A 17285-nucleotide genomic window follows, 5' to 3' on the forward strand; every position below is an offset into this window, starting at 1 on the left:
AGAGACCCTAGACTTTATTAAGTAGTAGGGTGATATGGTCATACTTTTAAGATAATCATTTTGGCATCTTGGAGGATGGGTTGAAGTAAGGAAGAGGAAGAGAGACCAAAATAGCCCAGGAGAGGACTAAGTAAAACTTGAACTACAATAATGGTTCTTTGAATAGTGAGAAGGGGAGGAATGCCCCATCTGTGGAGTTGGGAGTTTAATGATAATAATTCTTCTAAACAAAAAAGGTTTAGTGGTTTACCTATAATCACCTTGCTAATGTGTCTGGTTCTAACCAACTCTGAATTCTGGTTCCCATTTTAACCATTATGATCAACATCATGTAATGTGCATATCTCCCTAAAGGAGGGGGGCCAAAGACACTCCTGGAGACTTCCAAGGCACCCCTAGCCCCAATGATTCCAGAGTCCTTCTTTACCCTATCTCCCCCAACAAAAACAGAGTCTCTGAGATGGGAGTCCACATTCTCCCCTCCCTTCTACTCTGGCCCCGCCCCACACTCCTTCCATTTCATCTAACCCTAGTCTCTGCCTTAGAGCACAAAGAATAGCTTTCCCCTACAGCCTTCCTTTCTTAGCCCTGCCTAAAGCCCCTTTCACTCATACAGGAGGCTGTGGCTTAATGCCCTTACCCCTTACATCCCACCATAAGACCCAAGAAGCAAAAGGTGGGGCCAGACTAAGTACAGCTCAGTCAGAGATCCCAGTTGCTACCACAAGGAAAGGACCTAAGCAGAGCATGAAGTGGGATTGGTATCTGGCTGACCTGATCTTAACCATCATTCTCCTACAGGGTAAGGACTTTAAATGGGTGCAGAAAGGAAGAATGGGAAAGAGATTACTCCTGAGGGTGGTTTTGGGATTCTCATCAAAGCTTGACCTCACAGAGGGATATTGGAGGGGCCCTGTTTTTCTGATGTAATTCCAGGTAGGCCTGGGAAGGTTCCATCAGTGAAAGCAGAGGTTATGAAGGACAGGACTTGAAGGACAAAAATCTCTGAGGAGGCTTATGTAGTCTGGTCACCAAGCCTGACAAAGTCAGAGTTCTCAGATCCTCTAGAAAGAGAACTCTGCAGCCTCCATCTTAGGCTTTTTATTTACATTAAAAGCTATGGGGCCAGGGGAAAGGAAGCTCAGAAGAGATCCTGAACCAAAGGCTACGCTTGGGGTTAAACCTGAGCATTGTTTAATGGAGTCAGAACCATCAAATTCTAGTTTCATCTCTACTAACCAACTAGCTGAGGGATGGATCTTTATCGTTCCTAACCTTAGGATGACTGAAACAGATTGAAAATTGGTCTCCCATCTTTTCTGTCTCCCCTCTCTCAAATTCCTCCTTCACACAACTGCTCCAATCATGTAGTTGGTGAAAAAGACTGGCATTGTCACTTTTCCTTTTTCTTTTGTCTCTAGGATAAAATACCAAATCCTCAGCTCAGAATTTAAAGTCTTTCCAACCATATTTCACATAATTCACCTCCATATGTTCTATGTTATAGTCAAAGAAGCTCACCTTGTTCTTCCTTGCTGCTTCAGTGCCTACCTCTGCCTAAACAGAGGACATCCTCCATGTCTGGCATGTACTCCTTCCCCTGCCTACCTCTAGGGAACTCTAGCTTCCTTCAAAGCTTAGCTCATGGACATCAATCAGCCTTTCCTGATACTTTCCTCCTCTTCAAATAACCGTGTATCATCATTGCACATTTTATCTGACCAACCTTCCTCCTGCTCTCTAGTAGATTGTGAGCTCCTTGAGACTAGGAAATATATTATATCTCTGTAATCCTCATAAAAGCCAGTAACTAGGGGCAGCTAGGTGGTGCAGTGGATAGAGCATTGGCCTTGGAGTCAGGAGTACCTGAGTTCAAATCCGATCTCAGACACTTAATAATTACCTAGCTGTGTGGCCCTGGGCAAGCCACTTAACCCCATTTGCCTTGCAAAAACCTAAAAAAAAAAAGCCAGTGACTAGCACATAGGCACTTGATCAGTGTTTACTCAGTTGGATTGGAAGATGTTAGACTAATTGATCTTATGTGAAAACATCCAGCTTTAAAAGTTTACACTTCCTATATCTGCCTTACCCAGTGAGTAGAAGTACATTGAGTCCTGAGTATCTAGGTCCAGGAACTTCTGACACAGAGCTGAGAGAAAATATCAACAAGCCATTTTAGCTTTTAACCTTCTGAGCCTGAATAAAAGGAAAAGGATCCCTTGCTGCTCCTTGAAATGTCCAGGAAAGATGAAAGTTAAGGGTTCTGCTTCCCCATCTTCCATCCGTAGATCACACTGTCCTGAATTAGACTTGCAGTCAGAAGCTGGAGCTAAATTTGCTTTCTTGGAAGGTGATTCTGATTCCAGATGTTTCTGAGAAGTGCTGAGTCTGTACTTTAGGTCTGAGACATATCTACCATACAGATAATAATGCTAACCTAGAGGTTACTGGGTGACCAGCTTTGACAGGATACCTGGGATTTCCACTTGAAACAGATCTCTGAGGAATCCTATAAATATATACATGCTCATGTGACACACTGTGTCTTACCTTTGTACTTACCATGCATTATTTTATATATTTATATTATATATTTATATTTATATATTATTTTATATTCTATTTATTTGTATAAATGGCATATCCCTCTATTAGACTGAAAGCTGTCTTGAAGAGAGACTGTCATCTGCACTATGAATCTACCCAGGACTTAGCACAGTAGACAATTAATAAGTATTAGATGGAACTTAAAATCAATTCTGAACAGCATCTTGATCCTTTGGCAGGTATATACATATCTGGTCCCTAATTCCAATCAGGGTTTCAGGGACTGAAGATTTTGATTCAAAAGTCAGGCTCAATGCAGCCCTGGTTTAAGGTTTGAGACACCTCAGGACTTTCCGAGACATATCTTATCTACATTTCATCCAGGCCTCTCCCAGGTGACCTTAGCCTCACTTTCTTTCTATTTCTTTCTCTCCACAGGTATTGTGGCTCAGACAGGTCAAGGTAGGAGAAATTTCTTTTTTGTGTCCTCACACATGGTAGGCAAGCTCAGACAGTGGAAAGAATACTGGTTCAGGAGTCAGAAGAGCCCAATTCAAATCTTACCTAAAAATGATCATCTATATGACCTTGGAAAAGTCCCTTAACCTCCCTGAATCATAGTTTTCCCATCTATAAAATGAGGGGGATTGAACTAGATTGCCTCTGAGGTCCCTTCCATCTTCATAACTATGACCTAAGAAATGACAATAAAATGAGGGAGAAAACTTGCTCATCCTAGATCCCTCAATTTCCAACAATAAAACTAAGGCTCTGTGAATTCACCTATTCTTTGTGAGATGTGGTCAGGTGTGAGGTGAGGAGGAAGGAAGAGAAAGGGAGAAATGGAAGTAGAAATTATGTCCCACACACCTGAAAAAAATGGGACTCATGCATTTTCTAGTTAACTTCTCTTGAAAATAGTTATCTAGTTTTTTTGAGGTGAGATCAGTCACAAGTCTGTGACTTTTCATAACCCAGGAAGAAAGCCAATCATCTTGAAAGACAATCGACAAGATGGAAGTGCAATACTAATCTGCAACTTGGAAAAGGTGGAAAATGTTCAGTGGTTTGCTGGGAAAACACCTCTAAAGGAAACCAAGAAAACATTAAATCTGGGAAGTATTTTCAAGGACCCTCAAAATGTATATTGGTGTAAAAACTCAACAAAACCTGAAGAGCAGTCCCTCCGACTTCATGTGTATTACAGAAGTATGTAATATTCTTCCTACTTTTCCTTTTTGTAAGAATAATTGAGAAGGTCATGCTGGACTGGAGAGCTAGAAGCTGAGTAGAGCTGGGTGAGAAAGCCTGATAGGCAGCAGCCCCATAACTCCCTTAAAGGAGGCTATCAAAATCTATTTTATTCTAGCCCTGTCTTGGCTACATTACCTTCTTGGGATGGGACAGTCAGATATTTCTATAAGCTAAGGGACAGAGGGAAGTTCTATGGGACCACAGATCAGGAGGCTAATGGCAAAGGATTCAGACTGGGGTGGGGAAACTTTTTTCTGCCAAGGGCCATTTGGATATTTAAAATAGCATTTGCTTGCTATATTTGGTCAAATGTTTAATTAATTCAAACCTAAAATGCTCCTAGATTTATTGAATTTTGAATCCCTAGCAGCACCAGACCAGGAGGTGGAGGGGAATAGTAAGAGGCAACAAGTCTGGCAATTTTCAGGTAGTTCCTAATATTCTACCATGGGCCATCCTAGACAGGACACTTTTACCTATTTAGAAACAAAAGTTCCCAAGAAAAATATTTGCCAATCTATTTTAAAGCTATTTGTCCTCTTCCTTCCTCACAGTGTGCCAAAACTGCATCAAGCTAGATGGCAGCACTCTGGCAGGTTTTATCTTGGCTGAGATTGTCACTGTTTTCTTCCTGGCTGTTGGTGTCTATTTCATCGCAGGGCAGGATGGAGTGTGGCAGTCAAGAGGTAAGGCACAGGGTCCCAGTAGACAGGAGAAACAAATGCTTTCAGTCTCATAAGTTTCTTGAGTACCCATAGGTATTTATAGAAAAGTAGTCTGATGCAGAGATCTGGGCAATTTTTGCTTATGTAGGACTAGAAGTGATTTTTGTTTATGTGGGACAAGAAGAGGAAATGTCCTTGGGCTTGCTAGCCTTTCCTGAGATATGACCTGCACTGACTGTCCCTCTTTCTTTACATAGCTTCGGATAAACAGACTCTGCTGATTAATGACCAACTTTACCAGGTGAGTAATGGGAGATGACAAAGTCTCTAGAAGAACCAGCTGGGAACAAAGCCTTTAAATTTTAAAGCAAGTGACTCAGCAGGAAATATTTAGGACAAACAAGAACTTTGATTACCCTCCCCCAACACCCCCCCCCCACTCCCCCATGAAGGAATGCTGAAATAAAGAGAAACTTAGGTCAAAATCCCAGGGGAGAAAATTTAAAAGAGTAATTTGCTAGCCATTCCCAAAAGTCTGAATGAAGATCAAAGCTTTAATAAGTTTTCACAAACTTTTAAATGTTCTAAATGTTGGGATAACCCACACACTTACAGAAAGGAAGGGGCTCATTAAGGCTCCTTCAGCTCTAGTTAGTGCTCTGCAACATAGTAGACACTTGATGAATGCATGAATGAATGAATGAGAGACTGGAAGAAAGAAGTTGCTGATTTTGTTCTTCCTTCTCAGCCCCTCAGAGATCGAGAAGATGACCAATACAGCCATCTTCAAGGGAGTCATCCCAGGAAGAAGTGAGGTCTCAGATTCAACCAGGGTGCCCTCCCACTCCCTAAAACCTAGAATCCTTACCTTTTCAATTCTGATGGTTTCTATGTTTTCCCCTTTCAAGCTAACTGTAACTGTCCATCACTCCTGGTCTCACCAGTGGGGCTCTGGTTTGCACCAACACAAGTGTGCAGTTGAACTGATTGGGGCGGCCCCCTTCCCAAATTTCCAGGGCCAGTATGGATTTTCATGGTGGTTTGCTGTTAATGGCATTTTAAAAAACATTCACTGTATACCTGAAAATTCTTCTCCAGCTGTGCCTGGATCATTCTAGACATTGAATAAATATGTATTACTTAATTTTTTTTTACAAGTGCTCTGCTCCAGAAGGCAAGGTCTGAAAATGATAAAGCAGACAGGCCTCGTTTCTTTAACTAGCTACCTACGTTCTCAGTTGGGCAACCCTTGACAAGGAGACTTTTAGACATCAAGGTCAATCTCTGACTATGACCCCAAAGCACTTGGATGCCTCAGGGATGATGGGGGAAGAGAAAGAGGAAATTCTGTCATATCAAATTGGGTTTGGTATGGCAGATGATGTCCTTCCCAGCAACTCCAGTATTGGGCTCCCTCCAGAAAAGAATACCTTGAGCAGTGTCTCACATATGCCACCTGCTGGTAGGTCATTGTCTGAAAAGGAAAGATGGAAGGGAAAACAAGTGATAGATGCCTGTCACTTGTGTGGAACTTTGAATTCTTCCAGAATGCTTTACAATAACTTACATTTACACAGCACCTTAAGGATTATAAAATGCTTTCTAGGGGCAGCTAGGTGGCATAGTGGATAGAGCACCGACCCTGGAGTCAGTAGTACCTGAGTTCAAATCTGGCCTCAGACACTTAATAATTACCTAGCTGTGTGGGCAAGCCACTTAACCTCATTGCCTTGTAAGAACCTAAAAAAAAAATAATACAATAAAATAAAATGCTTTCTAGATAAAGCCTTATTTGGTCCTCACCATTCTCATTCTAAGTAGGTAGTACAAAATCACATATATTTAACAATGCAAAATTTGAATAGAATCCATTCCATGGAATCATAGAACTAGATAGAAATAGATCTCAGGAGTCATCTAGTCCAACTTACTCATTTTCTTTTTTCTTGTGAGACAATTGGGGTTAAGTGACTTGTCCAGAGTCATACTGTTAGTAAGTGTCAAGAGACAGGAGTCATATTTGAACTCAGATCCTCCTGACTTTAGAACTGGTGCTCTTTCTACTGTGCCACCTAGTTGCTGCACCCCTTGTTTTCTGTTTTAAAAACTGAGGCTCATGGAGGTAAAATAAGTTAATTTGCCCAAATTCACATAGATAGAGGTGTAATCTAATCCCTGGATTCCACAGCCAGTAATCTTTAGTATCATAGATCTAAAAGTAAAAGGAATCTTTGGAGGTGATCTACTCAAAAAGAGACATTTTACAAATAATTGTCACTTGGGCCCAGAAAGATTAACAAACAGAATGAAGGATCTATTAGATATATACTACTGAAGGTACTATATCAGACACTGTGGACAGAATGAAAAACATTCTCTACTATCATTCTACTGGAACAGATTCACCATTAAGCTAATAAAAGAATGCAATTTGAGGAAAGAAAAACTAAAAAATCTATTCACAGCTATATACTTTGAGATTTTCTGGAAGTAGCTCTATATGAGAGCAAAATGTCTCAGATATTCTGAGCAAGGAAGACATGCAAAATATATTGCTATAACTTCAATGCCACAAGTTTAGGAGTAGAAGGGTTTAAGAATCTTCTGCTATGAGTTTTCTCAGAGACAGGGACTGATTCTAATCCTTAATACGTATCCCATTACATAGAATCATGTTAGGCTTCAGAGGTGATCTTAATTATATCCTAAAGGAAGCTAAGGTTTATTATAGTGAGAGGCAAACTAAAGGAAATGATCTGTCCATTTTCTTATAGCTCTTAGTTGGCAGCATAGGAGCATATTATATTTCCCCATGTATAAAACCTTCCTATGTATAAGACTTACCTTAATTTGGGTGCCTGAAATTTGAAAAAAAAATGCATTACATAAATTACAAGATTTATTCATCATTAAATTCATATAACTCCTCATCACTGTCAAAACTCCCATCCATCCATGTTAGATGATGAATCACTGACTTAGTAGAGGCTCTGACTGCTCTCCTGCCTGTGTTCTGGACTGGAGCTGACCACAAGCACTCCCTGGGCAAGTCTGTGTGGATGCATGCTTAGTTCATTCCATTTCATGAACCTGAAGCACCAATTGTGTCCTCCTTTGAAATCAGTCACTTCATTCTCATCAGTAATTCTTCTGGCCTCATGCTGAACCATCTTTGTGGACTCATGGAGTCCACTGGCCCTTTTCTCTTCAATCCATCTCTTCAATTCCCTCTCTAAATCAGGTCATTAGGCTGATTTGACTCTCATGGCTTCTTCTACCACAGCATTTTTAGGAGGGTTTCTTCTTCCCATGACTAGTCTCAGATTGTTTTCTCAGGTGGAAGAGGACCAGACTGACATTTAGCAGCATGATTTCCATTCACTTTTTAAATTTTTTTTTATTTATTTAAGGCAATGGGATTAAGTGACTTGCCCAAGGTCACAGCTAGATAATTGTTAAGTATCTGAACTCAAATTTGAACTCAGGTCCTCCTGACTCCAGGGCCAGTGTCATCACTTTGAACTTGAATTTAGCACTGTACAAAAATCTTTTCTGAGCCATTTCTGGACAGCATGTGGCAAAACGTAACCTAATATGCTGGTAACAAATACAAAACAATGAGTGCAAAGACAACAAGCATGAAAAAGAAGGAAATGCAAGTAAAAAAATTTACAACCACAGTTTTTAGATCCCATATTTTTCAAAAAATGATGTGTATTATTCATGGGCATATATGGTAATCTCGTTTCCTTACTCTAATTTTGTGCTCTCCCCATTCCACTCCTGCTGCCTTTAAATAATGAGTTCACATTTACTTAATACTTGAAGGTCTTCCATTGTACCTTTTGAGTCTCTTGCTGGATCATCATGGAAATATTCCAAAACTTGATACTCCTCCTTCTCCCTTCTTTCTACATTCTTAATTATTTCCCAGAGGTTCATGTATCATCTGCACATATTTGACCTAATAAAAGCTTTTCTATTCCATTCTATGTGATCCCAGATTTATCTATCCAGACCTAGACCTCTTCTGAACTCCAGGCCCAATATCATCACATTGCTATTAGTCATTTTGAACAGTCCCCTCAAACTCAAATATCCAATGAAAAATTCCAGTCACTCCCATCTTCTCTGTTTCTGAAAAATCACCACTACCTTTTCAACCTTCCAGGTTTCAAATTTCAGTGGTACGGTGGATAGAGTACTGGGCCTGGAGTAAGAAAGATAAGAGTTAAAATCTTTTAACACTTATTAGCTGTATGACTTTGAGCAAGACACTTAACCCCTACTTCAAGTTCCTCATCTATAAACATAAGAACACTAATTGTACCTACCTCCCAGGGCTGTTCTGAGGATCTAATGAGATATTTATAAAGCACTTAGTACAGTGCCTGCCCCATAATAGGTGCAATAAAAATATTAGTTATTATTAATATTATTATCCTCAATTCCTAATACCCTCTCATCCCATATTCAGTTGACAGGCATTATCAATTTTACCCCAGTAACATCTCCTAATCATTCTTCCTTCATATAGCCGTCACCCTGGTTCAGTGTTCTTGCCTCTGCAGTTCAACCTCCATCTATTGCTAAAGCACAGCTCTATCATGTCATTCCCCCATTTCATAAACTCCAGTGGCTCTCTATTGCCTCTTCTATTTGATATTTTACACCTTTACAATCCAGTTCCAACTATCTTTCCAGATTTATTTCACACAGTTCCCCTTTCCACATTCTGATGAAGTCAAAGTGACCTTCCTACTGTTTCTCACATGATTTTCCATTTCCTGTCTCTGTCTTTACATAGGCTGTCCCCAATATCTAGAATTTTCTCTCTCTTCACCTCAGTCGCTTAGAGCTTCTTCAAAGCTCACTATACCTGACAGCCTTTCCTGATCTGGTGCCACTCCTCATTCCATTACTTTTATTTACTTTGTATTTACCATGTATCTACTTATATATTTACATATGCTTCCTCATAGAATACAAGCTTCTTGAGGACAATGGACTGTTAATTTTTTCTTTGTATTTCAAATGTTTAAGATACCATTTAGAACAGTGCCACATAGAAGGTGTGAGACTAGTTGATTGAGGTAATGGATAAGGTCTTATTATGCCATTCAAAGGATGATGAAAAAGACCTGTAATATCCCAGGATTAATTCTACTCTCTCCAAGTCCAGTGCTTATCCACATGACCTCCTAGCTCACTTACTCAGACTAGGTGATTTAAAGTTCTTTTTATAAAACAAAGGTATATGTCTGTCTGTCACACAAGTATAATTTTTTTTGAGAACCCATCAGGTTTATATATTGGTATACACATTAATGATTAGAAGCAGTCCCTTCCTTTAAGAAAACTCATAGCTAGGTGGCAGGGGATTGAGCAACCAGCCCTGAAGTCAGAAGGACCTGAATTCAAATCTGACACAGATGCTTATACTTACCTAGCTGTATGATCTTGGGCAAGTCACTTAACCCCATTGCCTTGAAAAAATAAAACAAAAAAACAGCAACAAATAAAATTCATAACAGAAAGTAAAGTCTTAGATTCTTGAACCTTTCTTCTTCTGACCTTGTAGCACTGAAATTTCAGCAATCCCTCTTGCATATGTTTCTTTTGCATCTGACCTGGTTCAAGGTTTCTCACCTGAACAACTCTAATAATCTCCTAATCATTCTTCCTGCCTCCAGTCTCCCAATCTTTGGTCACACAACTGCCAAAATAATTGTCCTAATTCATGGGTCTACTTTCAAGTACCCTATAGCAGAAAGGATAGGATAGAAATAACTTATCAAGATCCTACCTTCCTTTCCAGTGTTACTTCAGTCTGTATTTCTTCATATATACTGCTTTCTGCCCCCCCCCCCCCTTTTAGACTAGTTCCCTAGTGTTAGGAATTCCCAGTAAGAAAACTTCTTCTACTGATATAGATTGGTTGCTGCTCTGCAGTCTTAAGAGGATTAAATAAAAGACTGAGACCTTAAAGATTTTCCCAAGATAACACTACCAGGATAACTGGTTAGCACAATGGATAGAGTACCGGGTCTAAAGTCAGGAAGGCTCATTTTTGTGAGTTTAAATCTGGCCTCAGACACTTTCTCTCTGTGTGACTTTGGGCAAGTTACTTTCACTTTGTTTGGTTCAGTTTCCTCATCAGTAAAATGAGTTAGAGAAAGAAATGGCAAACTACCCAGTATCTGCCAAGAAAACTCCAAATGGGATCACAAGTTGTCAAATGCCATTGAAAAACCACTAAATGACAGCACTGCCTCTATGGGTCAGAGACACAATCTACCTACCATACTACACAGTCTCTCAACACATTCTATATTCTAGTTAATCTGAATAAATATCCCTTTCCTCTTCTGCTTCTATGTATTCACATGGCTTGTTCCCCTTAGCTAGAAAATTCTTTTTTTCAAACCTGAGGTTTATAAAGTATTTCTTTCATGAAGCTTTCTCTGATTCCGCCAGCTAACAAGTTCTTTTTTCTTCTTCATATTTCTGGCTAAAACATTATGTAAATGTCCACAATTTTTTTAATTACTATACTCCTCCCATTTTTGCCCTTCTTATAGACTAGCTTAAATCAGATTTTTGTTTTATCTCTCTAAATTAAAAAATAAACTCTGTTTACAAAAACCAGGCTTAATCTGGGGATATGGTTTTCAAAATTGCTCTTTCTAGCTCATTTTGTTTCCATGTAGAATCACATCTCGGAAATCTCGGATAAAAAGATTTCCAGAGCTCATACAAGCACTCAAGATATACTATATGTAATAGGTACAGGACAACTTTTATTCTGTCCTACTGAAAATGTAAAAAATATAGAAAGGATTCAGAGAAGCCTATAAACAATTGATATTTTCCTTCTGGATTTAGTGAATCAACTTCCACCCAATACTTAAGCAATCTTCCAGACTTAGATCACCACCCTGTGGCTTGAACTCCTTGCAAAAAAAAAAAAATGAAAATTCACTAAGGAAGTCATCCCTTCCTTGAGGCACAGAGAGTAAACACCAGACATCTGTCCAATATGGTTACCTAAATTAAACACTCACACACCTATTGCAATAAAACCTAAAATTCACACGAGTGTAAATGATCAGGAAATCCAATGACTTCTACCTTAGAACTATGGAAAAAGGTCAGACAGAATTCCATAGACAATAGAAAAGGGGGGTTGCCAACAAAGCCAGTACCAACACAGGAAAACAAGTTGATAGCCTTCCAAAGCAACTAGAGATGAGTCAGACACACGTATTCTGCAAAGTAGTAAACTCACCTGATCAAAACCCCAGGTTGTTCACAAATCCCTAGCATAGTTAGAAATCCTGACCCTGGATATCACCAGGAGAGTCAGCAGCATTCATACTGGGGTACTATAAAAAATTCCCAAAAGGAAAATCCCAGGAATGTCACAGCCAAAATCCAGAACTCCCGCATCCAAGAAAAAAAAATTACTGTAGGCATCGAGGAAGGAGCAGTCAGATTCCAAGGAACTACACGGATTATATAAGATCTGGCTTCTACTAAAAAGAAGAGTAGATAGAATATCATATTCAAAAGGCGTAAGAAATAGACAGCACCAAGAATAAGCCTGAAAAGTAGAATAAAGTACAATCCCATAGGAAGAAAAATGGATTTTTAAAGGATATGTTGTCAGAGAGGTAATATGGTAAATAGAGTACTGGGCCTGGAGTCAGGAAGACCTGAGGTCCAATTCTGCCTCAGACACTTACTAGCTCTTCAATCTTTGGCAAGTCACTTAACCTCTCTGTGTATTGTTGTAAGAATCAAATTAAATACTTGCAAAACACTTACCAAGGTGCTTGCTTGAACAAAATAGGATCTCTATAAATGCTAGCTGCTATCATCATCATCATAGTCGTCCTCGTCGTCGTCTTTCTGATAAAAAGCTTAGAGCCAAGGAGCAACTTTGAAATTCATATTAAGAGAAACCTGGAAAACTTGTAAATTTATTTGAGCAATTAGAAGTGCATATGTGACAATATAATTCTAACATCTTAAAAAGGAGAAAAGAAATAAGTAGTCCTTCAGAACTTTAATGCCTTCAAAGGATATTTCGTTTGTTTTTGTTTTTAAGAGATCCCCAATATCTGGGGAGGGGGTGCTTAGTTCAGAGGGTTTGAAGAGAGGAAAGAGAACAGGATAAAAGGAAGAAAACCCTGGTGTAAAGAAAGAAGGAGGTGGAACTTGCTGTTTTTCATAAATGGTCTATTTGAAAAGAGTATTAAAAGGTGGGAGAAGGAGCAGGCATTAGATGAAATTTTCTCCTCTCTGAAATGGATAAAAGAGGTTACACAAAGAATTTGGTATAGAGCTGAAAGGGGCTTTAGAGATCATTTCATCCTACTTCCCATTTTATGGAAGAGAAGCTGAAGTGTAGAGAAGGGAAATGATTTGTTCAAGGTCAAACAGTAGAGTCAGGAGTAGAATCAGTCTGTGCTGGAGTCTCTCCTACAGGCAAAGCTGATTGTTCAGTTTTCAATATGAGCCTTTACTCCTTGGAAATCAGTAAACACTACAAATTAAGACTTATTATTTCAATGATTGTCTAGATTCTAGACTTAGTGATGGAGAAAATGTTAAAAATGACAATTAAATTTAGAAGTGTGGCAGGTAATGTTTTGGGTTGTTTTTTCTTTCTGTGGCGCCGGTGGGCAAACATTTGCCATATAGCCCTGATCATCAGAATTTGTTTTCTGGTTCCAAATCTGATACTCTTTCCACCAGTAGTTATCACGATGCCTAGTAATAATAACAGGAATTCCCTGTTATCATTCAACAAGCTTTTTAATTAAAAATTTTATTTATTTTGAGTTTTACAATTTTCCCCCAATCTTATTTCCCATCCCCGACAGAAAGCAGTTTGTAAGTCTTTGTTTCCATGTTGTACATTGATCCAAATTGAGTATGATGAGAGAAATCATATCCTTAAGGAAGAAACAAAAAGTATAAGAGATAACAAGATCAGACAATAATATATCTGGTTTTTTCCCCCTAAATTAAAGGGAATAGTCCTTGAACTTTGTTCAAACTCCACGGTTCTTTATCTGGATACAGATGGTATTCTCCATCACAGATAGCCCCAAATTGTCCCTGATTGTTGCACTGACGGAATGAGCCAATCCATCAAGGTTGATCATCGCCCTCATGTTGCTGTTAGGATGTATAGTTCAACAAGCTTTTGACAGATTACAGACTTCATTTATTTATTTTTAGGTTTTTGCAAGGCAAATGGGGTTAAGTGGCTTGCCCAGGGCTACACAGCTAGGTAATTATTAAGTGTCTGAGACCAGATTTGAACCCAGGTACTTCTGACTTCAGGGCCGGTGCTGCTTTATCCACTGCGCCACCTAGCCGGCCCTAATAACAGACTTTATGGTCTTTCATATTACAGATTGTCGTGAGAAAAAAAAAAAAACTTCAAAAGCTCCGAATTTTTTATAATAATCACTCTATAAAGTTTTGCTATTGTTATGATCATTATCACTATTATTATACAAAGGCATCCTGGGGGTACTGGGGGAGAAGCATGCTGTGGATGGCTAGTGAAGGGAATGCTGGCTTTGGAGTCAGCCGGTAATCCTGCCCTCTCAGCATTGTGTGCCCTCGGACAATGCCCGTCTCCCCTGGGTTCCTGAGGGCCTCCGTTCGTCTTCATTATAATGAGGGGCTGGACCAAAGGGCCGGTAAGCTCTCAAACTATAATCCTCAATTTGAGCCTGGCTGGCATCACCAGGACACGTGGCGCGCCATGCCTTGCCCATTGTTTGGCTTTTCTTTTCTTCTCCCCGCCCCGGTGGCACAGGAAGGACTGTTAAAGGTGCTGATTGCGCGAGATGGTAGAGAGGCGGCCAGCCCAGCCTCGTCCCGCCTCCCCGGGCGGGAGACGCAGCAGCGACGCCAGCCCCCGGGGGGGGGGTTGGAACTTCCGGCGCCCTGGTGTGTGACGCGAGGGGCCTGGGCGCCTAGACGATGACGTCAGCTCCGGTTGCCGGGGCTGAGTCGGAAGTGTTGAAAGCCCTCGGCCTCGGAGCGTTCCCGGTGCTGCCGCCGCTGGCGCCCTCAGGCCCCGGTAAGAAGAGCCGCGCCCCGTGACGGAGGCGGCGGCGCGGGGACCCTCCGCCGGGCTCCTCCCCGCCCCTTCGCCCCCTCGTGAGGCTGGGAGCCCGCTGCCCGGCGGCGTCCTCCCCCCGATCCCTTGTGCTGGGCTCGCGCCCCTCTTCCTGCAGCCCCGCTTGTACTCGGCCTCGGCCCTCCCCTTAGGGGGGAGACTCGGGGAGGAGGGGCGTGGGTGGGGGCCGCGGGCGCCCCCCCTTCGGACACCCCTCCTTCAGGGCGTGCCACGCGTGGGGGGGCAGGGCAGCGGGAGGGGCGGGAGATGGTCGTGGGTCCGAGCCGGGCTGGGGGACCGGCCCGCGTCCCCCCGGGGCCTTGTCCCGAGGCTCCCCCCCGGGAGCCCGGACCGAGCCGGGACGGCCACCGCGCGGCCCTTGCCAAAAGTCAGCCCCCAGACTTTGACGTGGCCTCCCCTCGCCTCCACCGCCGGGTTTGCCTGATTATGTTACCACGTAACTCCTGACCCCAAAGTGGATCCCATTTCAGACCAAGCTGAAGCCTGGAAGAAGGAATAGCGCTGCTTTCCTCCTCCGTTAAGACGTGTAAAATCCCGGTTAAATTGTCCTCAGACGCGTTTGGAGAACCTAAAGTGACCGATAGACAAAAATGTCTTAATGGAAAGAGACCTTGAATTTGAAGGCTGAAGATTTGGGTTCAGATCCTGATTCTGTGTGACCTTAGCATGGTGCTCCAGTTTTCAGTTTCTCCTTCTACCATTTGACAGAGTTTACCTATAGGACCAACCCCCCAAAGTCTCTTCCAGCTCTAAATCCTGTGATTCTCACTATGTACTTCTCTCACCCTGGTTACACATTTGTAAAAATCTAAATAATAATGTTACACACCTCACAGGGTAAAATACTTTGTAAACCTTAAAGCACTACACATTATTTTTTGGAATGAAGGTAAATTTTCACTAATACATCTAAGATAGGTGAACCTATCGGTGACTTGATAAGACCCAGGGGGTTTTTATTAGGTTGTTTTTTTTTTTTTTGCAAGGCAGTAGGGTTAAGTGGCTTATCCAAGGCCACACAGCTAGGTAGTTATTAAGTGTCTGAGGTCGGATTTGAACCCAGGTACTCCTGACTGTAACACCCAGGAACCCCATAAGACCCAATTTTAGTGGTCATAGGTTTTTTACAAAGTAACCCACAAGCACTGATGTCAGAAAGCATGTATAAAATAACTCAAAAAGGTTTACTCTTTGATACTTGAAGTAGCTTATACTATAAAATAGTATAATTCATAGGCAGAATTTGGTGATGAGAGTGATGGCTCTATATTTTATGGAGACAGATGCTTGTATCTAGTCAGAAGAGATAAACACATATGAGATATCATTTGGAACCTGCATTCGAAATTTTTCAGGCGATTTCTTAGATCCTCAGAGAGAAATTTGTTATTTAGGAGAACACATTCAAAAAAGAATTGAGTCCAAAAATTCCTTAAAGTTTTAATTTAACAACCTGAGGACAAAGGCTGACTTTCTTTTTCTCAGTTGTATCCCTAGTGCTTGGCACAGTCCCTGCACATAGTAGGTGCTTAAGTTTATCTTATCGTCTATAGCAGATGAAAATTAAAAAAAAAGTTTTGTTTCTTTGGTTAACCTCTAGCCATTTATTCATGGAGTTTTGTACTTATAGAAATACTTTTCCCTCTATTCCTTCAATATATTCTCTTTTAAAGTCATTGAACAAATACAGGACATTGAAGGGAAGACATTAAATTAGTTAGATAATAATGATTGTCCTTCATTTCTGAGGAAAAGCATGACAAACATGTGAATTGAATTTGAGTGAAGGAGATGCTGTTCTAAGTTACCAGTCTCCTCCAGAGTCATCTGGGTCCTATAGCCAGATAGGAATCAGGAGATGAGATGGCCCTGGATTCAAGGTAATCAGGATTAAGTGATTTTGCCCAAGGTTACACAACTAGTGAGTAGCAAGTGTCTGAGACTGGATTTGAGCTCCCATCCTCCTGACTCCAAGGCCAGCACTCTTATCCATTGCATCACATAGCTGCCCTAGATAGATAATAACTTTAGATTTTTTCATTCCTATATTATTGACTACATTATCTCATTTGATCCTCACCACTACTTTGTGAGGTAGGTACTGTTAACCTCATTTTTACAAAAACAGGGTTAGAGAGATTACATGGCTTGTCCAGGGACACCAAGCTACTGAATTTCTCTGTAGGCTTTAAGCCTAGATCTTTTTGTTATTCACTATTAAAAATGGCTATTTATGTAGTACTTTAAGGTTTGCAAAACACTTTACATATATTTGATCTCAGCAACCCTGAGAGGTAGGTGCTATTTTATTCCCATTTTACAGATAAAGAAACTGAGGCAGACAAAGATTAAGTGGCTTTCCAGTGGTCACCCAACTTGTGTCTGAGGTAAATTTGAACCCAGCTCTTTATCCACTCTACCACTTAACTACATTCCACAATGCTGTTCCTAGCAAAAGTTCTTAACACACTTATTCTGGGGTTCCATGAACTTGAATAGGCAGAAAAAAATCACACCTTTTTTTTTTAGGGTTTTGCAAGGCAAATGGGGTTAAGTGACTTGCCCAAGGCCACACAGCTAGGTAATTATTAAGTGTCTGAGGTCAGATTTGAACTCAGGTCCTCCTGACTCCAGGGCCAGAGCTCTATCCA

The 17285-nt window shown here is 40.9% G+C and overlaps 2 protein-coding genes across 2 annotated transcripts in view; both read left to right on the forward strand.

Annotated features, from left to right (window-relative positions):
• Positions 1–533: 533 nt before the first annotated feature.
• Positions 534–8949, forward strand: CD3G (CD3 gamma subunit of T-cell receptor complex). Its single transcript, XM_074215168.1, has 6 exons — positions 534–802; positions 2989–3012; positions 3529–3759; positions 4359–4490; positions 4727–4770; positions 5218–8949. Exons 1-6 carry the CDS (start codon positions 631–633, stop codon positions 5281–5283), a joined length of 669 nt encoding a protein of 222 aa, XP_074071269.1. The 5' UTR covers positions 534–630; the 3' UTR covers positions 5284–8949.
• A 5526-nt stretch (positions 8950–14475) lies between these two features.
• Positions 14476–17285, forward strand: part of UBE4A (ubiquitination factor E4A) — a 34183-nt gene continuing 31373 nt past the window's right edge. The window contains exon 1 of the mRNA XM_074215172.1: positions 14476–14574. The gene's annotated coding sequence lies outside the window, so the exon portion shown is untranslated. The remainder of the gene's footprint in view (positions 14575–17285) is intronic.

This window comes from Macrotis lagotis, chromosome 1 (genome assembly GCF_037893015.1).
Source record: "Macrotis lagotis isolate mMagLag1 chromosome 1, bilby.v1.9.chrom.fasta, whole genome shotgun sequence".
NCBI classification, from domain to species: Eukaryota; Metazoa; Chordata; class Mammalia; order Peramelemorphia; family Peramelidae; genus Macrotis; species Macrotis lagotis.